General features: G+C 37.5%; 1 protein-coding gene across 1 annotated transcript in view; it reads left to right on the top strand.

The window, feature by feature from the left end:
- The window catches only part of LOC146322306 (obscurin-like), a 47,297-nt gene extending 24,912 nt beyond the window's left edge, over window positions 1-22,385 (top strand). Inside the window, exons 26-39 of the mRNA XM_084724250.1 lie at window positions 104-379; window positions 471-746; window positions 873-1,142; window positions 1,260-1,526; window positions 1,673-1,942; window positions 3,465-3,731; window positions 4,836-5,102; window positions 6,408-6,520; window positions 7,464-7,617; window positions 10,717-10,878; window positions 12,393-12,497; window positions 12,940-13,206; window positions 17,773-18,039; window positions 21,581-22,385. Coding sequence (XP_084580376.1) covers window positions 104-379; window positions 471-746; window positions 873-1,142; window positions 1,260-1,526; window positions 1,673-1,942; window positions 3,465-3,731; window positions 4,836-5,102; window positions 6,408-6,520; window positions 7,464-7,617; window positions 10,717-10,878; window positions 12,393-12,497; window positions 12,940-13,206; window positions 17,773-18,039; window positions 21,581-21,591 — 2,972 coding nt within the window. The 3' untranslated portion in view covers window positions 21,592-22,385. The remainder of the gene's footprint in view (window positions 1-103; window positions 380-470; window positions 747-872; window positions 1,143-1,259; window positions 1,527-1,672; window positions 1,943-3,464; window positions 3,732-4,835; window positions 5,103-6,407; window positions 6,521-7,463; window positions 7,618-10,716; window positions 10,879-12,392; window positions 12,498-12,939; window positions 13,207-17,772; window positions 18,040-21,580) is intronic.
- Window positions 22,386-23,000: the final 615 nt, after the last annotated feature.

A 23,000-nucleotide genomic window follows, 5' to 3' on the forward strand; every position in this document is an offset into this window, starting at 1 on the left:
TGGACATAAGATTTCAGACTTTGATGCTCTCTACTATGCAATGAAGCATTTTGTCTAAAATGCATTGTTCCAATAAAAATTGTCTGTTCTTCTTCATTTTCAGAGCTGCCTGTCAAAATACTTGGAAAAACCAATGCAAAAACAGAAAAGCAGTTCTTAGTATCTGATGACATTATTCTAGTGTGTGAACTATCAAGATCTAATGCCTCTGTCAGTTGGTACAAAGATAATCAGTTAATTGATGACACTGAGCGGTACTGTAGTGAGGAGCAAGGTGTTTTCAGATCACTGGTTGTCCTAAATGCCGGGCTTGAAGATTCGGGAGAATACACCTGTGATGCAGTGGATGATAAGATGGTCTTCTATATCACTGTCAAAGGTAATCATATTATCAAGCAGTACAAATGTTATCTGCCGTTCCTCCTTTTCCCTTCACTCTGGTGCAAAACAGTTCTGTCTTTTATGTTCAGAGCCACCAGTGCAGATCATTGGAAACTCAGGCCACCCAGAGCATCATATGCTGGTAGCAGGGGACGACCTTATTTTGGAGTGTGAAGTGTCTCGGCCAAACGCCACCGTTCAGTGGTTATGTAATGGCGAGATCTTGAAACCAGACCCTCGTGTACAAATCGACAGCTATGACGTTGTGAGGAAGCTTGTTCTCTCTGGACTTCAGCCCTCAGACTCTGGAAAATACATTTGTGATGCCATTGATGATAAACTGATCACAATCGTTGAGGTCCAAGGTAAGATTTAAATTACTTTGAAAGATGTTTTAGATTTAATTTCTGTGTTTTTTGTTTGAGGAACTTGTTTTATAAATGAACATGGGATTTATCAGCAACTTCTTTGTAAATCACTTTCTTTTTCAGAGCCACCGGTCAAGTTTCTGAATAAAGAAGAAAGTAAGAACATCTCATCTTATGAAAATGAGAGTGTCACACTGTGTGCCATTGTGAGCCGAGAAAGAGCTAATGTTCGGTGGCTGAAAGATGGCCAACTACTGAACGAGGACAACATTCACATCTCCAGTGAGGGTAATACCCACAAGCTCACCATTAATCCCCTGCAGCTGTCAGATTCTGGAGAATATGTCTGTGACGTAAACACAGATGAGATGTATTTCAGTCTTTTAGTCAAAGGTAAGAATTTGGCACTCCTAAACAAAATGTGACCTCCATTTCCAAGTAAACTTTTACTGGAATTGTAACTTGCAAAGTTAATATCTCTGGAATTATGCTTCTTTTTCCTATCATCAGAAATGACAGTGAAATTTGTGAGACCATTGGAGAATGTTACATCTCTGAAGGGCAGCAGCCTTACACTAAGATGTGAGATTAACAAGCCCAAAGGAGATGTCCAGTGGCTAAAAGATGGCAAAGACATCCCTCCGAGCCGTAGGCACACAATACGGGCACAAGGTCGAGAGCGAAGTTTTACCATCCACCAACTAGTGGAAGAAGATGCTGGGGAGTATACCTGTGAATCCACAGATGACCAGACCTCAGCTACCCTCACTGTAGAACGTAAGTCAGCTTGAATCATAAAACTTAAAGATAGGTCAGATAAATAACGGTCTGTATGAATCATGAAAACAGGTTAAAATAGTCAATGTGCCATCTCAACATTCAGAGCACAATGAATCTAATTCAGTTGAATGCTTTGCCTTCAGTTCCCCGTGTTGTTGAGTTCATAGCGGAGCTTCGTAACATCACGGTCCGTGAGGGAGAGGATGCAGTATTTAAGTGTGTCGTTTCACCAGAGGACACTCAGTTGGTGTGGCACTTAAATGGCAAGCAAGTAGCTCTGAATGAGCACACTGTCATTTCAAGCAATGGACTATGCCACATGCTGTGCATCCACAACTGCATGGTTTCAGATAGCGGCAAAGTGACAGCTGATGCAGAGGGGCTGGTATCAGAGGCAGAACTCCAGGTTCAAGGTGAGTTGTGGCCACATCCATTAACAATATAATTATATTTAACTCAATGAAGTCACAGCATTTACCAACAATTTACCATTCAATATCTTCATATCTCTCTGGTAGTTAACACCGTATATTCAACTGTGGGCTATTTTCAGCCATACTAGAATAAATACAAACATAAAACAAGAGACTTTGAATGGCTGTTAACCATTAGTATCACATAAGCATAAACTGTATGTGTTAAATAATGACCCTTTCAGACAAGTTTGAATTTTTAAAGAGGCGCTTTCACAGCTGGCACTTAGCAGCTTCTCCTGTTAGAATTCCTCTGGTAACTGACAGAGACAAGTGGCTCAGAGGTTTCGGGGTATGTGACGCTGCAGGGGAAAGGCTCCTCAGTGCCTCTTGCTCGCTCTCTGTGCTTAAACTTGATTTGCTGATTTTTTTAAGTCTATATTTTTTGTAGCTTTATGTGGGTGTGGCTTTGTCTTCATGTTGTTATGTGTTAAAGGACAGCTCGGATTATTTGATGCAGGGTTGTATGAGGGACTTAGCCATAGTCAGCGTATTACCTAAAGTAGATGGTGGTTGTCACGCCCCCGGCTAAGAGAAGCATGGACGAGTATTAGCACGGAGAAAAAGCAATGAACTGCTGTGGGCAGGGGCTGCAAAAGAGGGTTTTTTAGCCACTTAAGAATAGCAGTATCACAGTAACATCAGTTTCATATCGGAACAACTACCTTTCTGCAGTAGAATCTACCAGAACTACTTTCTTTTCTACTAGACATGACACTGCTCACAACAAGGTCTGTGGATTATTGAGTTACCCGGGCATGATTTTTGAAAAGAGACACAGGTTTTGAATTTTTCTGTCATTTTCTTTTTTTTTTCCTTCTTTATCTTTGATGCTTTGAGCCCCGCAACCGGCACCACATCTTTATCTCTCGCAACTCATACCAAAACAATGTAGGTGGATAGAAAAAAATATGGAGTTTTGATTTTGAAGTGAACTGTCCTTTTAGAAAACATTCACCTTAAAGAAAAATCAATATCAAGAGAAAGATATGCTACGTTTACAATATTTTCACAGTTTTACCTTACCGACATCATTTCGTCATTTTACTTTCAGGAACACAGCAGTTGTGGGTCTACCACTGCTTCAATCTGATAGTTAGTTTGTGTTATTGTGTCACTTTCGTGAATCCAAACTCTTTCTAAAACATCTCACTCACACAATAATAGAAACAAACAAACAAACACACAGATCGTGGTAGCAGTCAACTAGCAACTAGTGATTTGTGAGATAAAATTACTGATTTCATCTATGGAGTTTGGTTGGTTTGGAGAGAGAGCTATTTTGTACTCTTCTCTGCTTCTCCATACTGGGGGCGTGATGACCAACATCTACTGTAACCAATACACTAACTATCATACAACCCCACTTTGAAATTATCCAAACTATCCCTTTAACAAGAATTCATACCTACAGTGTAATCATATAAAGTTACCTAAAGATATTCCTTAAATTCATCTTTAGAGCAACAGGTGCTGTTCACCAAGAAAATGACACCAGTTGTAGCTGAAGAGTGCAGTGAGGCAACTCTAGAGGCGGAGTTGAGTCTGGATTCGGGAGAGGTGCAGTGGATGAGGCAAGGGGTGCTGATCCACCCGGGGGCCAAGTACACCCTAAAACACAAGGGCCGAAAACACAGCCTCACCATCCACAAACTGGCCATGTCTGACCGGGGTACCTACAGCTGCGAAACCCTCCACGACCGCACGCAGTCCCAGCTCACCGTGGAGCGTGAGTGTGCACGTGTTCTCGCTATGCCCTGTTGTTGTTTGTTTACCACCGTTGCTGGTGACTCCACCTCTCGCGCACCATCACTGCTTCTTGTGAAGGCAAAGCTCAATTAACTGAGTAAGAGTAATTTGAGTGACTGGGGACCGGGGACCGGGGTGGCACTTGTACTGCAACATGATGGCAACCAACAGGTGATAAACTTACAGCCCTGAGCTGACTTTCAGAGCAGGGTTTCTGTACTGACACAGGATCAATAGAGCCCTGATTATTTCATTACTGTCAAAGGCAAACCAGATTACAGTTTAAAGGAATGTGCTTGATGAGCAACAAGTTAAGATGCTCGTGTTCAATGAATTACATTACATTTAGAAAACAAAATAAACATTTCCTATGAACAAGCACCACTAAAATCTCTTGAAAGCAGCAAGCTTGACACACTGTAAAAGCGGCATGTTGTAGTGATTAAGATATACTTATGCTTGTTTTTCTTTGTGCATGCTTCTTATGTTTCTTAGTCCTATGATCCACAGGCCAGTGGGTGAATTAAAGGCTGTTCTTTCAACACTAGTGTGGGTGGGCAGGGGAAAGTCAGAACTTCGGGCTGCTGTTGGCACCTCCTATGAATTTGGATCTCCTCTCATTGCATCTAAATTTACACCCTGGCCTTCAAAACTAAGGTTGTTGTCATCAGGTCTCCAAAATAAACACTCCTTTTTTCCACAGGGAATGCTCGTCTGTGTTAGAATAAGTGAAAAATGTTGGCAGTTTCAAAGCCGGCTTTTGTGTAAAGCCCTGTACTCAAATGACTAAAATATCGGCTTGTCGGTTTGTGCCAGCTTGTATTGTTTAACTGCAGACCTCTGTGTACAGAACAGACTCTAAGCCTATCTGTGACAGAAAATGGACACCATGTCTGCTTAGTGTTTAAGTGGAATGAAAATATTTGTTACTGCTGCCAATCTTTCAAGCATAACCTTTGATTAACTATGATTCAGTTTTTGTTATACTGAAAGGTACTGCGAAAATATCCACAAAGTAGATCGCCAAATGCACATTTCCTTGTAGAATGATTGCTTTCACACAGCTCTGCAAATCTCCTTACAGCTCGAAAAATCACAATCAAGAAAGGACTGACTGACATTAAAACCACCGAGAGGGAAACTGCGTCTTTTGAGGTGGAGCTCTCCCATCCCAATGTCACTGGCACCTGGACGAGAAATGGAATCCAACTTAAGCCGACAAATCACTTCCGCATGAGTGCCAAAGGACAAGTCCACAGCCTCACCATCTCTAACCTGTCAGTAGAGGACACTGGCACCTTCATGTTCTGTGTGGAGAATTTGAAGACATCTGCCAGGCTTGTTGTGAAGGGTAGGTCATATTGAAAAAGAGGTTTTGCCAATGTTTCAACAATCAGATACAAATATTTGATTTCACCATAGTAGCAGTATAAAAGAACATAATTCTATGTGGTTTAATTTAAAGTAACATACTTGAAAGAGCAGTTCATTCCAAAATAAAGCATTTTTTTCCCTGGCCTGTAGTGCTATTTATCCATCTATATTTTTTGGTGTGAGTTGCAGAGTTTTGGAGATATCAGCTGTAGAGACACCTTGCTTTTCTCCAGCATAATGGAATTAAATGGTGCTCAGCTTGGGGTGCACAGGAAAAATTCAACAGCAATGACTTTTTCCAAAAATCATGACCTGGTCACTCAGGATAATCCACATACCTCGTTGTGAGCAGTTTGTGAACTATTTTCTTTTCTGCAAAATAATCTACCAAGAACAACTTCAGAATCTACTGTAACTATTTTCTCTCTACTAGAAAAAAGTAGTTCCTACATGAAACTGCTCACAAGAAGGTGTGTGGATTATCCTGAGTAACCGGGTCATGATTTTTGGAAAGACACACTGGTTATGAACTTTTAAAAGGTTTCTTTTTTTGGTGCTTTGAGCACCACAAGCTCAGTGTCATCTGAAAACTAACAAAACTATCTAGATGGATAAAAAGCACTACAGACCAGAGGATAAATAAATGTTTTATTTTGGGGTAAACTGCCCCTTTAATATGTAATTAAAAAGTAATTTTGAGACAGTCCACTTATTACAAGGCCAAATAACATGCATAGTGTTGCAATAAATTATCTACAAGGTCTGCTTAGTAACTTCTCAGCTCACAAGCCACGTACAGTACACTGCAGTACTACCAAAACAAAGTTTTACTGTACTAATTTTGTGGTGGCCTCGGGCGGGTAGCTAAAGTGGTCTACTCAGAGTAGACCAAATGCCAGCCAGTGGAGGCATGATAATAGAATAAAGTGACGGCTCTGCTACTGTTGCCTTTATCCAGGCTCACGTTACAAACACAAAATAGCCTAGCATGACCCATTGAGAAGCGGCAGCTCTGTTCAGTCCTTTCTGTCAGGTGCTAGTTTAACCTCATGCTGTAAAATAATCCGCTCCATGCCAAGTCACTCAGTACGCATCATCCCTTTGAGCTGGGGGTTGAAAAGCTGAGGATGACAATTGAATGAAAATGTCAGCGCGGTGATTTAGTCCAAATAACTTGACTGTATAGGCTGCTTTGAATGTGAGCGGCCATGCATATGCTTGTATTCATTTTTAGGAGAAAGTTTGTTTTGTTACCTAACTAAGTGTGCTTTTACTCCACCAGAGCCCCCAGTGACCATTTTCAGAAAACTGGAAGACCAGAAATTCCCTGATGGGTCAGTCATCTCTATTGAGTGTGAGCTGTCAAGACATAATGTTGATGTGAAATGGATAAAGGCAAGTAATGAATTTTTGTTTTTCTTCATAACCAACCATATTTATGATTTTTTTTACAGAAGACCAGGGCCAAATTATCTATAGGCTCCCACTTTTAAGACTTCAACACTTCATTAAGAACAACCAGCAAATACTCAAAGCAACACAAGCTAGCGTACATCCCTCAAATTTGCAGTCCTTATGACAGGAGGGGAGACATCACCCGTGGTCTTTTTAATCCCCACCTCCAAACTGTCAAAAGTCAACAAGCGAGCAAGAGTTGAGCACTTAGTTGCGGGTATGTAGGGAGAGTCGAGCTCATGGTATTTGTGCTACCCATCCATGATTTGTGCACATGGAGCAGAAATACTACCTTGCAAGGATGCTTTTCTACTCACTGATATTGTTCTATGTGCTTATATCATGTGAGCACACCTGTCTTTTTACATGCACAGGTTCTGAGACAAATTAATCAGCATAGAGGAGCTCCACTTCTCACTCAGTCCTTTGTGTCTTTTTGGTGCTGCTCATGTAATGTCTCATTTGTCTATCCAAAAATACAGAGCAAAAATACATAGCATTCAAATACTGATTTGGACATCGATTACCATGGCAACAGTACAATCTACAAAACTTCAAAGCATTCTGGTCAGCCCTTATCCCAAACGCTAAATAACCCTGATGGACACCTAGAGGATCACAAACCTAAGACACCTTGTGAACAGCCAAAAACCTTTTTGAACAAACATTTTGGTCAACGGAGCTTTTAATCAATGTGGATCAACAAAAGACATAATTTCTCTCAACTAGACATGCATTATATGCAATGCAATTTTAGTTGTTTGGAGATGATGAATTGTACTTAATAATTTATTATTATTATTATTATTATTATTATTATTATTGTGGTTGTTGTTATTATCATTATTATTAGCATTGTTGTTATTATTATTATTATTTTCAGAATGGGGTTGAGGTGAAGCCCAGCAAGGATATGCGCATTTATGCGATGGGAAGGAAACGGTTTCTTCAGATCATGAAATGTCACGTCAGCGATTCTGGGGTGTACACCTGCGATGCTGGAGATATTACTACATCCTGCACTGTGGAGGTCTATGGTAAGGTCTGCGTTCTAACTACTAGGAATTACACACAAGGGCATCTAGTGTGACAGTGGTGTGATGAGGTGGTACGGGCAGGCAGTGTGACCTGTGTCATGAAAGCAGAGATGAGTAATATTATTCAACAGAACCACACAAAAAATATTATATAGACAATATATGAATGGGAATTCATACCAACAAGTATTAAAACTCTGACAGCTCAAACTGAGGCCCAGACTAAGACAAAGCACTGTATTTAACTAATATTTCAGCAACATTAGCAGCTGTTTCTTCTAAATTAGGGGCCACTGAGGTATTTGACGAGTAAGTTAATAAGCTGTATGTTTCATTTCTTTTAGACCATTTTGAATCAGTAATTTGTCAAGAAATGTGGCTAACTCAGTAACAGTATTTGGTGTCATCAGCTATTCATAAATTCATCAGGCTTACTAATTTTGAACACAAAGTTCTTCCGAAGCTTTAAGCAACCAATAGCTAGTTTCAGACTAGTGAATTAATAAATCAGGTTGCACCATTAAAACTTACATGTATTTGTAAAGATTTGAAATATTTGTAGGTCTTTCTAGGGGCATGGATGACTGGGGGAGAAATATCTTTCTCTATCTTTAACTTTTTTCAGCTTCTGAAGGGGGTGTGGCAGAAAAGGTTTGGGAACCACTGCTGTAGGATCACATGCTAGCATAATTTCCAAACATTAGAGGTGTAAAAGACAAGCAAGTTATTTGTAATGTAATTTAAAAGTTCCAAGATTTCCATCATTATTAAACATCATTTATCAAATTTCAGGTTAGATATGTTGACCAGATTCCATATGATCTTTTTCTTTTTTAATTTGTTAACTCTTCTCTTCTCAAGGGGGTCATATTTTAGCCAACTTCAGCTTTGTCTGTTGGTTGAGTTAGCTACACAACAGCTACACCTCACAGTTTGGTGTAAATATTTGTTTTATATTTATTTTATATTTTCATGACTTCAGCTGGGGTTGTCCTTTACTGACAAATACTGTAAGAGTAACAGAGCTGAACTCAATGTTCAGCATACAGGCTGCGGCACAATTCACAGTTGGGGTGCCATTTTATTTTTTTTTTTTCATTTTTTAATGGCGGCAGACAGGAAAAACACAGATATAATTTATTTATTTTTTAAGAATGGATTCAGTTTACCTTTGTTTGTATTCTGCATGATAGCTCACTGTGACTACCACAAGATAACTTTGCCTTTGTTTATGTTGTTTTTGTAGGTACTTAAACACTTTTACTACTTTCATAAGTGTCTGCTGTGAAGGTCTATGAAAAAGGGAAAATTAGGTAAAAGAAAAATCTTTTTAGGGCTATGGTGGGTCACACCCAGCTATGTTTCCACTCACACTGCTAGCAAGGCAAGTAAGCTACTTAGCTTACTCAGTGGTGGACAAAGTACTCAACCCCAGTACTCGAGTCAAAGTATATATACTCCTGGTCAAATATTACTCAACTACAAGTGAAAGTTTCTCAGTCAAAATTTTACTTGAGTTAAAGTACTAGAATACTTGCTTTTAAAAATACTGAAGTATTCAAAAGGACATGTTTTAAATTACAAATTACAAAGTACATTTCTAATATCATTCATTGCCACATAATGATGCACTGACTTGTTTGTAGAACCACTCTGCTACACAAAGTCTATAGAAACACCTATAAAAACTTCAGCATAGAAATACAATCAAAAACGAAAAGGACAGCTGTTGTTATTTTCTGATGTAACTGTTTTAAAATCACCACATGAAATTAGATTGAAGTCAACTGTAAGGAGTTCTCCAAGTCTGTTAAATAACTGAGATTTCTTTCTGTCTTCAGAGGCAGTATATATACATGAATTATGAGGTATTTTTCAACCCGGTAAAAACAATCCAACTTTAAAAGCTACCTGGAATAATTCATAATTATAATAACATCTGAGATTTAATTTAGTCTTTCTCCTGTCATCATCATTACCACTCTTTGTTTGAATGAAAGAGGGAGAGCTTGTTTGTTCTTGTTACAGAGCGTCTGGATGATGTACTTCTGTTTTTACATCAGTCCCAGTTGAGAGCGAGTACTGTGATTGGTTTCCTTCTGTGAGGAACACAGCGTGTGACCAACTGCATTTTAGAAAAGAAAAAACACCAACAGCTGACTTCAAAGATGTGCTTAGTGAAAAAGTAACAACAACCTTCCTAGAAATATAGTGGAATTTGCTACTCTTGTTTTGCTGCTCCTCTTTAATGTTGGGGACTTTATTATTAATTTACTCAATTACAGTCAAATTCAAAGTAAAAAAAACTGCTGAGATATGAACAGCAGAAAGGACAAAAGCTTATTACTAATAGAAGCACAAAATGTATAAAATTTGTTGAGCATGGTTCACATAAAAGAGTCAGCACAGCCACGGCTCACCCACACAGGTGATTTCACTTATGGTTGATTAGGACTGAGTGACTGTACACACACTCTGCCTCCTGAAAACTTTATTGAACCACCTGTCAGGGCAGAACAAATTACATTCTTATTGTTACACATGGTCCAATCAAATCTCAGAATTCTCAGCAAAGCCCCGCCCAACTTCAACCTGAGCAGAGGCCTAATTAGTCAGACTGATAGAAAACACCTGCGTGGGTTTTACAGTCCTGCTGCATATTAAATACTTTTTCATAGTTTGTGAAAGTTCTTTTTCCTCTCTTAGCTTGTATTACTATTAATGAAAGTATTAGTATAATGAGTATAAAGAATTGTGATGATGATTGTGTTATGGTATGAAAAATAGAAGTATTTCTTCTTCTTCTTTGTATTATTATTATTATTATTATTATTATTATTATTATTATTATTATTATTATTATTGTTATTGTTATTATTATTATTATACAGTACAGTATTATACAGTTAGCTCCTTTCCTCTTTGTCAAAGACAGTATGAGGAAGAGGAAAGGTAGTCCTCTGATCCTTTCTGCTTCCTGTTCAGATGAAAAAGAAGCGTTGAGATTGTTGTGGATGTTGTTATTTTCTCTTTCCTTTTTTTTCATTTGAGGGGCTTATTGCAATTTTAAATCCCCTTTAATGTTAATTCTCTCTTCAGAGCGTGAGCTGCTGATCCTGCAGGGCCTTGAGGACCTGGACATCCAGGAAGATCAGAATGCAGTGTTTGTTTGTGAGATCTCAGTGGAGGATGTGCCAGGAGAGTGGTACAAAAATGGGGAGAGGATACAACCCACCAGCACCATCAAGATCCGCCAAGAAGGTCAGCTTCAGAATCACACACGTATGATTCATAGTTCTGACACACTTCTGTTCAGGGTGTTATGCTTTGAAAACTGGGTCTTAAACAGAGGTTCTGCAACCCCAAGGAGTTACTGCAGGGGTGCCACCAAATTACAGTTTGATCATTTTTTGAAACTTTAACATTAACATTCATTAATATGAATCCAACATATTATTAGTAAAAATAAATCAGCCTATTTGTACTAAAAAACCCAAAACATTTCATTTAGTCAACATTGCCAAAGCCATAAATCCGCTTGCAATCATGTGAACTAGCTAACCCACGAAATCATTAGTTCCCACCCTGAGGTCCAAGTGCCCCTTAGGAGGACGCCAGAAATCACAGGGGGTCCCCAAGACTTTTTCTGCTCCAAGGTCCTCAAAATCAAATTTGCACATGTCAACTAAACTCACAGTTTCAGGTTTTGTACATCTTTTTCAAAGCCAAATTCAAGCACTTTTCAAGGATTTTCAAGGTGCATTTTCAAGCTTTTCCAGCACCTTAAAGCTGAGGAATGAGAATATACTGACATATTTATACACAAAATGATGATTTCACTCCTTCATTGCATTAAATCAGATGTTACTGTGCTATTATCAACCACAACCTGTTATTTTTTGTGATAGAATTCTACAGACGGGTGACAAATTAAAGGAAAACACAACAAAGTTTCATGTTTCAAAATGTGCCACCTGTCTGTAAATAGACTTGACTTTCTTTTAGGTTTGCAAATTTTGTTCAAATTTTCCTTAACTGATAGTTGAAAATGCTTACAACTGATTAACTGATTAATCAGTTAATATAAACATGTTTTTTTCTTTTTTATCCTGGACGGTAAAACTTTGGAATGAATCATTAATTCTTTTTGGTGAATGTATGCATGTGTTTGGGCTGACGGAGGCTCAGCTTTCCTTAGATACAAGTAAGCGGGGCACCAAGGAAAAAAAAAGTTTGGAACGACTGCACTAAATCACTGTGTGGCACTTATCCATAATGGCAAACTAGTTAGCTACCTATTATTCAAACATACTGGTGAATTAGCTGTGTTATTATCCAAAGTGTACAGACACAATGGATCATTTTGTAACTTCATGAGGAGGAGACTTCTGACATAACCTGCACCTCAGAAACAACCAGGGTGAGGCTAATGCAGCTAACATTAGCCATGCTACAACTGCTGCAGACTCGACACCTGTGGATAAGCACAAACAAGAGAATATATGAAAATTTTCAATGCAGTTCATGTATCACTGGTTCTCGGCTGCGTCTCTCAAGCAGAAGCATGTTGAAGACCCCAGCTTTAAAATACTGTACATGAAACTGAAGTTCTGAAATTCTCTGATATTAACAGAAAGGAGACATTTTTAATCCTGTAAATAATATCCCATTAATACAAAAGGAAAAATAATATGTCTGGACTATTTTAGCCAGTAGAAATGACACAATTATTATCTGATTTATTGTTTATCTTGACATTTTTATTCTCATTTCAGGGACCAAACATTTTCTTCTCATGTGCAATGTGCGAGCAGAGGACTCCGGAGAGATCAAGTTCATTGCCAGAAATGTTGAATCTGTGGCCTATTTGGAGGTGGAAGGTATAATTAATTAATATATATATCAAGATGTTCCAAATTAAGCTTGTATACTTTTATTAAAATGAACAATACAGTTACTGTTATTATACATTCACTCATTTATTAGGGTGTCTTTATAGAGCATGAATGTTTTTCGTCCATGAAGTGTATGAGCCATTGTATGATCCACTTGTTGGATTTCCAGTGTGTTTTACCTGCAAATTTTTTTTTGATTCACCCTGAAAACACTGTCTGGGTTTACATACTATGACCACGTAAAGCTGTGTAGTTAATTTTCTGTTCATATTAAAACTGCTCAAACAGGATAAAAAATCTGTTGACTTTTGGAGCTTATCTTGTTGAGCAAAATGTGGAAAAAAAGTCCTATACCAAATCAGAATTTATTTCGATATCTTCAGTCATCCACTCATCCTGTAAATCCTGAATCTATTGTCCTTGTCAGAGCTGCCTGTCAGCATCGTCAAACCTCTGCAGGATAAGACGGCCCTTGAGAAGACCCGAGTGATTCTCGACTGCACTGTGTCGAACCCCAGATGTAGCATCCGCTGGTACAAAGGCTGCAACGTCATCCTGCCCTCTGAGCGCTTTGAGATCTGCAGCGAAGGCTGCTACCGCAAACTGATCATCCAGCAGGTGGCGCTAGATGATGACGGCACCTACAGTGTGCAGGTTGGAGAGTATACATGCTCTGCAAAACTGACAGTGGAGGGTAAGAGACTTCATGGTTACAAGCCAAACTTTTCCATTTGTTTCTGGCTAACTGATTGTACAATATAAATAGCGTAGTACAATACAGTGCAGTGCAGAAAAGAATATAACTTGACTCTCAGTACTTGTCTGACAACAACGAAGCTTTACAGAGAGCTAGTTGTTAGTGTGATATTATTATGGGGTGGACATGTATGTACTGTACCACTGCTCTTGTTATTGGTAGGGGTGGAAGTAACTAATTACAAATATTCAAATTACTGTAATTAAGTGTTTTGTTGGGTACTTTTACTTTGATGAGTAGATGTTCAAGTCTGTACTTTTACTTGTACTTAAGTATGACTTACAAGATGCAATCTACTTAGTTACTTTTAAAATCATTGTTGAGTACTGAGTACAATTTGAATTCATATCCAAAACCTTTATCTGCATTTTAGCTGCCAATAAGATGATCTGATCACAGATGGGCCGATGAAAACAAAGACATGCAACTGGAGAACAGAACAAAATGCTGTGGCAGTTCACATTTGTCTTAAGGATGTTAGTGATTAATCATTAATCGATTAAAAAATGTAAAATGTATTGACAGATATTTAATTAATACTCATGACAGTAATTGTGCATCATTAGACAAGGTTTAGTCTGACAGAGGAAAAAATGTCCAAAAAAAAAAAAAGAAAGTGAAGAAATCTTCATAGAAATTGTGATGATTAATTGATTTTTAATGTTTGCACAAAATTTGCAACTCCAGTTAGGAGTAGTGAGGATTTTTTGTAACTAATAATTTGTACTTTTACTTAAGCAAACAAAGTATTTTTTTTACTTGTAATTGAGTAATGTTTAAACAGTGTAACAGTACTTGTACTTGAGCACAAATTGTCAGTACTCTTTACAGCACTGGTTATTGGCATGTGTATCATATTGAGCAGCCTATGACAAGTATAGCTAGTAGTGACAAATGCAAAGTATGAAGTATGAATGGAAGTATGTCATAGCCCGACAACACACCCAAAGAGTGTTATAAAATACTATCCTCAACAGGATGAGGCCTCCAACCCTGCAACTGAGGAAGTGTAGGGTCTCATACGTAACCTCATGGTTCCATCTACTGGCAAAGCAAAGCAAACACATGTATTTTCTCTTGTTGTGATGGGATAACACTGGGACATTTACACAAATTTTTTTAAATTTTTCAGATGCTCTTTTTTTTCCTGTCCTCTGACTCTTTTAGTAAATTGTTCCTCTGTAATTAAGAACACTAGTTAGGTTGAAATGTGGCTGTTTATAGTAAACAGCCCTCAGTTACAGTGGACTCTGATGGTGGATCTAATTCTATCCTCCGGTCACAAAATATCTCATGATAATTCATTTCATAAAAGTGTCACATGAACATGACACTTAGATACAGTATGATGATATTAGTAAGTAACCTAACCTGACCTTGAAAATAACAATAGGCCTTTTTCACAGAAGACATTTTGACATGTCACAGTTGAAAAGTTGGATGCACCATATTTTACAGTACACTAATCAATGTAACAAGCTGTACTTTGTATCAAATTAGATGAAAAATAGAAGGATGTTCTTTATTAGACAGTATTAGATCATTTACTTAGACCCTTTTAAGACTAAATTAAAGGGTAATTTAGGGACACATTGCAACAGAAATGTACTGTAAACTAAAGTGAAAAACAATATGTGAATCAGCTCTACCAAGTAAAGGCCAAAATTATAGAGATAGAGGAATATTTTGTCTTTGGGGGACTGCACAGATTGATTGTGATACTTCAGGCAGATAATGTGATTTGTTCAAAGAAGCGGACATCAGTCTTGGATACTCTATGTGATTTCACTCTAGTTTACAGTCCAGTTCTGTTGAACTGTGTCTCCCTCTAATAAAGTCAAACAAGGAACTAATACTGTCTAATAAAGAACATATTATTTATAGTTTTGTCTAATTTAATACAACATACAGCTTGTTATGTCTTATTAGTGTACTGTAAAATAAAGAGCAACCAAAAAGTCAAAGGTGTATAATAATAAATAATAATGATGGCTGAATTCCATTTAGCTGACTCAATGTTGTGCATGCTGTCACACTGTCACACTGTCATGACTTAATTGTTAAATCCATCATTAATGTTATCAGTAAGATCTCTGATTATCCTGCTATGACAAGTCAAAATGTCTGCAGTGAAAAACGCACGCTCCCTCTAGTGGTAGAAGGAGTAATGTCAGAAATATTAAAAATGAGAAATTAAATAAATTACTTAAACCTACATAATACAATCAAAATACTACAGTTTCAAATGTAAATACATAGAAGAAATCATTGAAATTTTTTTTTAAATAATTGTTAGATTTCCTGTATTTTTGTTTCAATATCAGCCTGCTATGTAGTCACAATCATGCACGTGGCATGTCCATATGTCATCTATGATTACCAGTTGTAAAACTGTGATGGTGAGATAGTAAGCAGAGGTAAAATATAGAAACTGAAAATGAAGCAGAGGGAGAATATTTCGAGCAGCCATATTAAAAACAAAATGGACGATGATGAACCAAGTGAAAGTAAGTGGTTGCATCAAGCACCAGTGAAGTGTCCACAGCACCAAGCGGTGCAAAACAGTCGGGAGGTATGACTTTGAGTTACCTCAGATTTGGATTTAGTTGAAGTGGAGCTTAACAGGACTAAACCTTCCTCCTGCATAAACTGTCCATAGCTGAACAGGGTAGGCCTACACTTTTTATACACATTGTATTTTAATGTTTGTCATGCTGGTGGTACTTAAAGAGCCCGACATTTTCTTAAGTGGTAATTGTGTAAAAAGTTTGGGAAACACAGACATAAGCCAAGAAGTGAAGGAAGCAAAAACAAGCAAAACAGATTATGGTTCAAGGGGTTACCTGGTGAAGATCTACCACTCAACATTTTAGTACAAGTAATAAGAAATCTTTCAGTAACTGGGTAAAGATGAGTTTGGAGTTGAAGGAGTTTGTTGTTCTTAAAGAATAACTTTGGTATTTTTCAGCCCCGTTCCCATGTTGTTTGGTCTAAAAGGACTAATGGGGAAAACAGTTTTTGAAACTGGTCCAGTATTGAGTGAGACTGCTGCAGCCATCAGCTGCAAAACAGGCTGCAATATAATCCTTATGGGCCACTGTGCACCATCAAAGTGCATCCACTGAAGGTGCTTGTTTTTGCCACTGACAGGCTCAGAGTGTTATTTTAAGTGTCTGGCAACATTATGGAGGAAGAGTCCCTACAGAGATAGACCTTTTTATAAAGAGTAAGATGTGTTTTGTTTAATCTGAAACAGCTGATCGATTGCTCTCACCAAACTCACCAGATTCCTCTACATGAACAGTAACTTTATCATTGTAAAACACATTTCATTCAAATTTGAGAGTAACAAAATAAAACTAAACAAAAACATCTTGGTTTGTCTTTGCACAGTTCCAACAATCACCATCTCTGGTTGGTCAAAATAAACCTTTAATTCAGCGTGTTAGATGTGAAAATATTCAGAGTCACTCCTCTCTCAATATTTTCACGTCTAACACAGTGAATCAAGGGTTTATTTCAACCACACCAGAGATTTTTGTGAGTTTTATTTTGCTTCAATTGAGTTTGAATGAAGATGACGACGATGATGATAAAATTACTGGTTTCTGGTTAAATAAAACATATCTTACTCTTTACAAAAGGTATATATCTCTGTAGGGGTCCTTTCCATAATGTTGTCAGACTCTGTTCACACTCAAACCAGAATTTTTTGCTTGTATGTGACTCAGATCAGATTTTTCATGACAGTGTGAACAGCACAAATCACACTGGAATCTGATCTTCTCATCACATTTGGGCCACTTTCATATGTGGCCCTAAATCAGATAAAGGTCAGACTTTTTGCAATGTGACCAGTTTGAAGAGTGATATCAGAATTCATGAGACTTTTATGTCACTCACTTGCATAAAATGTCTTGAAAGACTTGACAGATAAAATTAGAAGTGGCCTGTGACATCCTGAGAAAATTTGATGGCTTCCACTGCACATCAACTTCTAAAATAAAACCAGAAGCACTGATTTCAGTGGCCTCCATGTTTACTTTTGTACAGCAGCACACTGTGTGTGAAGTCTGTGTGTTATTGTTCATTTGGACATGCAGGTCAGTTCAGGAGTGTGACCTGTTCACTGGAATTTGATATGAGACATAGATGTAAACAGCCAAAAAAAAATCTGATCTGAGTAATGAATCTGAATTGAGTCTTTAAGTGTGAGCATAATTAAAGTAGCCTACAATCTGAACCTGTCAGTGGCAAAACAAGCACTTTCAGTGGACATAATAAGGTGTGCGGCTGCCTGGAGGGATTATGTTGTAGCTTAAGCTTCTTAAACTCTCGCTCAATACTGGTTCAATTTTAGAAATTGTTGTTTCCATAAGGAACTTACACAAAGACATGGGAAAATAGGGTTCAGGTTGAGAAAAGTTAACCCTACAACATGAAGTTTACTGTTAAAAATAAGTGTTGTACAGTAAGCTAACAGCTCTCCCTGTCCCGACTCAGCCCAGACCGTGTTAATGGTCAGAGAGCTGAAGGATGTGGAAGTCCTGGCCCCTGATGAAGCCTGCTTTGAATGTGAGGTCTCAGTCCCTGTCAAAGCCCCCGTGTGGAGCCTGAATGGGGAGAACTTACAGTCGAGCTCTCGGGTGCTCCTGGAAAAGATGGGCACAGTCCACCGGCTGACCCTCCGACAAACCTCCCCAGACATGAGCGGAGTGGTGGAGTTCACCTCTGGGAAAGCAAAAAGCAGAGCCCAGCTCCGGGTCCTGAGTAAGTCCAAGAAATAGTGATTGTAGGGATTTTTTTATTGTAGTCTGAGCATTTTTACATGACATTACTGATAATTGATGTATATCACTCAGTTTTGAGAACAGGGGCAAAACTGTATTTTGAGGAGATTTTGATTTATGGTGGAATTTTAAAAGATCAAACTCTTGGCTATTAAAAGTTATAAAGATGAAAGATGACAGAGTTCACTTCTTACAGAGTTGACAAAATGTTATAGTTTTTTATTTCACAGCATAGTCATGGTGAGCAGCCATTAACCTTTTTTTAAGAGTTTTCTTCTGATAACAATATTAGTTGATGATTTTGTCACAAAATATAAAGCTTACCAGTGTTTGAGCAGTATTCCCTCCTTTTTTAAACCAGGAAACCCTAACCCTTTTTATGCCTGATGAAATCATGTTTTAAGAAAAAATTGATGGAGTTGACAGAAATCTGGGACACAACTTTAAAGGGACAACATTTTCATAAAAAAAATGCAGAAATTACACATATTTCATATATGTATATATATAAAATGTGTGTGTATATATATGTTTTTTTTTTGGTAGGACATGATTTGTCCTAATTCTCAAGAATGGGTGATTTATCTACATACTTAAAAAATAATAAAAAGCTGCAGGGATGAATTACAGATGAAGAGTTTTAGGTGATCAGAGTGTTGCTATACATTTGTCCAACATAATTTCAAATCATGATTTCAAGAGTGAATTATGATAGAACTTTATTATCATAATATTCATAGAAGTGATTACCATGTACTGAATTAAAAAAAAAAAGATCACAGCACAGGATATGCAGTTGATAACACCTTACTTTTTCATAATAACAGCCAATAATTGAGTCTTTGCCCTTGGACATGCCTCATTTAGGGGAGTATTAGCTGGAGAAGTCAGGCTCCTTGTTGCCATTAATGGCTTCACTGAATTAAGCTGACTGGCTGGTGAAACATTCACTATATAACCAAGTCATGTAGGTCAATGATCTACCACTAGATGGAGCTAATAACCAAGTCTTGACTTTGCACAAGTGAGAAGTGGAAGTAATGGAAGAATACATTAGTATTATCGTTGTTGTTGTTATTATTGTTGTTATTTAGGGCTGCCAGGCTGGCTCAATTAGTTGTTTCGTCCATAATATGTCAGAGAAATTATGAAAAATGTTCCATGAAGCCAAAGGTGACATCCTCAAAAACCCAAAGATTTTCAGTTTACATCGAGGAGTCATAGAGGAGTAAAGAAAGCAGAAAATATTCACATTTCAGAAGCTGAAATCAGACAATTTTGATATTTCTTCTTAAAACATTACTCAAAACGATTAATTGGTTATCACAATAAGTGCAGATTACTTTGAGCAGTTGACAGCTAATTGATTAATTGACTGATCACTACAGCTATATTAATATTTTTTCATTATTCAACAAAAAAGCCATATTTGTATGAGAAGCACTTGAAGAACATGGATCTATCAGGCTGACTCTGAATTTTCCAAACAGCGTGTGAAGCGTGTTGCATGACTTGGCTCTGCACATGCAGCACAGAGCAGTAAATACAGTAAATGTTTTGGCTCCTGGACCTGCTGCATTCTGGAACGGGTCTAAGGTGTTTATGGTCCGACTCTGTCTGCAAACATGTAGGTCAAGCAACACAGAGCACCTACCCTCAGAACCTTCTTGAGCTGTCTGCATGTGTAGGAGGAGGAGTGAAGTATTTTTAGTTTTATTATGTTGGCTTACAACTAAAGAGTATTATGTTCAATCATCTGGCAGCAGGTAGTAAACCTGTCGTGAATTCATTTGGATGGAAAGGGCGATGTGCAGCACAACCAGAACTCAGCTGAGCTGAGAAAACTCTAAACGCAGCGTGATACATAAATCTTTGGCAGTCATGGAAAGTACTTTTACTCAAGTACTGTCCTCTAGAACAATTATAAGGTACCTGTCCTTAAGTGGAGCATTTCTATTTCCTGAGAATGTTGTACTTTTTACTCTACTACATTTAGTTGATAACTTTAGTTACCAGTAATTTTGCAGATTCATATTAAAAATACAAAATATAATCAACAAATAAATGATGGTGATGTATTATTTTTCTATGGGTCATTCTGCATAAGTAAGTAAGTTTACTTTAGTTAGTTAATGCATGTTTTGATGGTGCTGATACATTTGTAAATTTAATATTAATATTCTGAATGCAGGATTTCTACAGTATTTGAGTACTTGTACTTCGATACTGAACAGTTCACCACAAATTCAAAAATACACATTTTCCTCTTACCTGTAGTGCTGTTTATCAGTATAGATTGTTTTGGTGTGAGCGGCCATACAGACGTAGAGATGTCTGCCTTCTCTTTAATATAATGGAACTGATGGCACTAGGCGCTTGTGGTGCTCAACGCGTAAAAAAAAAACTAAACTAAAAACTCAACAGCAATGTCTGTTTCATGTAGGAACTACTTCCTGTCTTCTGAACTTCATGAAACAGCTGTATCACTGTTTCCAAAGTAAATGTGCATCTACTCATGGATGAGAGGTTCCAGACATCATTAACATTTTATGTAAATTAACTGAGTATTTGAAAAGATGAATAAATTGACAAATTAAATGGAACATTAATCGGGAAAGTAAATAAATAGGGCAATTAATACAAATGAAAACAGATATCAATTTGTCGCATTTTAGGCTACATTTATTATTAATATTAATTTTGGTGCTTTTGAAGGTATATTAATTTATTTATTGAGTCAGTTATATACTTATACTGGATTTGGGCAGTTGGCAGTTGGGCAGGTTCTGTCCTCCACAGAAGTCTCTAAAAGTTAAAGATTTGAGTACGTCTTCTACCTCTGATCATAGACTGTATAGTATTATCTCTAGGAGAGAAGGACACTGGCTAATGACAGTAGATGCATTTACTTAGTGAGATACAAGAAGGCCATATGATATATGTACATTTGGAGATTATAATTTGCTGGTTTGGTTTCAGGTCTTTGGTTTATTGTAGCATGTTAGTTTCGGGTTTGCAAAAGTCAGAATCTGCGTAAGGTTTTTTGTTGAAGTATTTAATTAAGCCAAGAGCAGTACACTACTACCTGGGGGTCTCGAGATAAATTTGAGGGGTTACCAGGTGATTAAAGGTACAGAGAAAGAAAAATAGATAATTATGTTGCACAAAATTATATATACATATATATATATATATATATATATAAATAATCTTTTTCTGACTCAAATACTGGATAATTTCAATTCTTTAGGCCTCTAAAAATACTTCAGAATGGACAAATCTGAGATGGGAAGTTCCCTCTTTGGTTGAACTATGATTTGTTTTAAAAGAGTCACAAGCCAAAAGGTTAGAGACTACAGGCTTTGATTAGAAGTGCTCAGTTTTAATTTTAGTAAAACTGTCTAATGTGGAATGGACACAGTCAAAGAAGACAGGTGACCATTTTGACAGAATAAGGTCAAACATGTGGACCAGTGCTCTCTGGCCCTCAGTCTAATTCTCTCTCTTCTCCAATTTCACAGGTGATCCATGAGTGACATCTTCTATCTGTCATCGCCTGACTGACATGGATTGATTACTGTATTGATTTGGCATTGCTTATATATTTACAAACAGTATGTCTATAAACATGGTTTAAACAGGGTTGTAATGGATTTTCATGTAGTTCAGTTAATTCAGGGAGTGGATTTTTTTCAGTAACTTGCATTTAAGGAACTAGATTTCTGTTCGTATAAAATTTGTCAGAGTCAGTGTGCAAAGAAGTTATGGAAGCCCCTTTCTACCAAAGTGATCAAAAGTAAAAAAAAAAAAAAAAAAAAGAGCCTGTAAGTCATTATAATGAGGAGCTTTCTTGAAATAATGACTTAGTATCTCAAAATAATGACACACTGTGCGTTCCACTACCATAATACCATAGTATTTAGTATGCTTGAAAAAGATTTAGTATGTCCCAATACAAAGTGTGTCAAATGCATAATGACAAAAATACCAGGGAGTCCTGGTCGTATTTTGCAGTATGCAAGCCAGCATGCTTTTCTAACTATTCTGACCCACAATCCTTTGTGATATGTTTCTGAGCAAGAGGATCCAAGTTCAAAGCACCATGTTATGAGAAGTGGTATGCCCCAGTTGTATGCATACTGCATGCAACAGTACATACTTTGTAAGGGCAGCTGCAGTACGCACTAAAATTAAAAAGAAAATGTATGTGATTTGGAATTCAGGGTTGTTAATGCAAAACTATTATCTCAAAATAATGACTTAGTATCAAAATAATGACTTAGTGTTGCAAAATAACCACTTAGATCTACTAAGTTGTTATTAGGGTCTGAGTACCAAACGGTGTGAGGACCCTATTGGATTTGCTCAGATTATTATTTTATTTCCTCTTCTTTATCTTCTTCTTCTTTTTCTTTTTCTCCCTCTTCAGTCACATTTCTGAGGGGTGAATCATGCTCGATGGCACATGAAATTTGGCACATGCATTAGTCGCGGTGAAAGTTTTTGTATAATACGCCCACTAGACAGCAGCCCCCACAACATATTTCACAGCTAAGTACAAAAATCGGCACACACATGTATCATGCCCAGATGCACAAAAAAGTCTCTTGGACCCATCAGCTAAACCCAACAGGAAGTAATTTTGCCATTTTGAATTTCATGGTCAATTTTGGTGATTTACATGTGTTACATTTTAACAAACACCAGTTGACTTCAAAATGGGTGTGTACCATCTAAACAAGTTTGTGATCAAAAGTTATTAAATGATTTGGTCGGTGTTAAACGGCATGGTGTCGAGTTCAGATGTCTCGCCATGAAACACGAAATTGCTATAACTTTGGATTAAATGATGCAATCTGCACCAAACTTCATGTTTGATGAAAGTCCTGGCCTGAAAACATCTACATGCCAATCAGGAGTTATAGGCATGGCCACCTAGTG

This window comes from Lutjanus erythropterus, chromosome 8 (genome assembly GCF_056507025.1).
Source record: "Lutjanus erythropterus isolate fLutEry1 chromosome 8, fLutEry1.hap2, whole genome shotgun sequence".
In the NCBI taxonomy this organism is placed as follows: Eukaryota; Metazoa; Chordata; class Actinopteri; order Lutjaniformes; family Lutjanidae; genus Lutjanus; species Lutjanus erythropterus.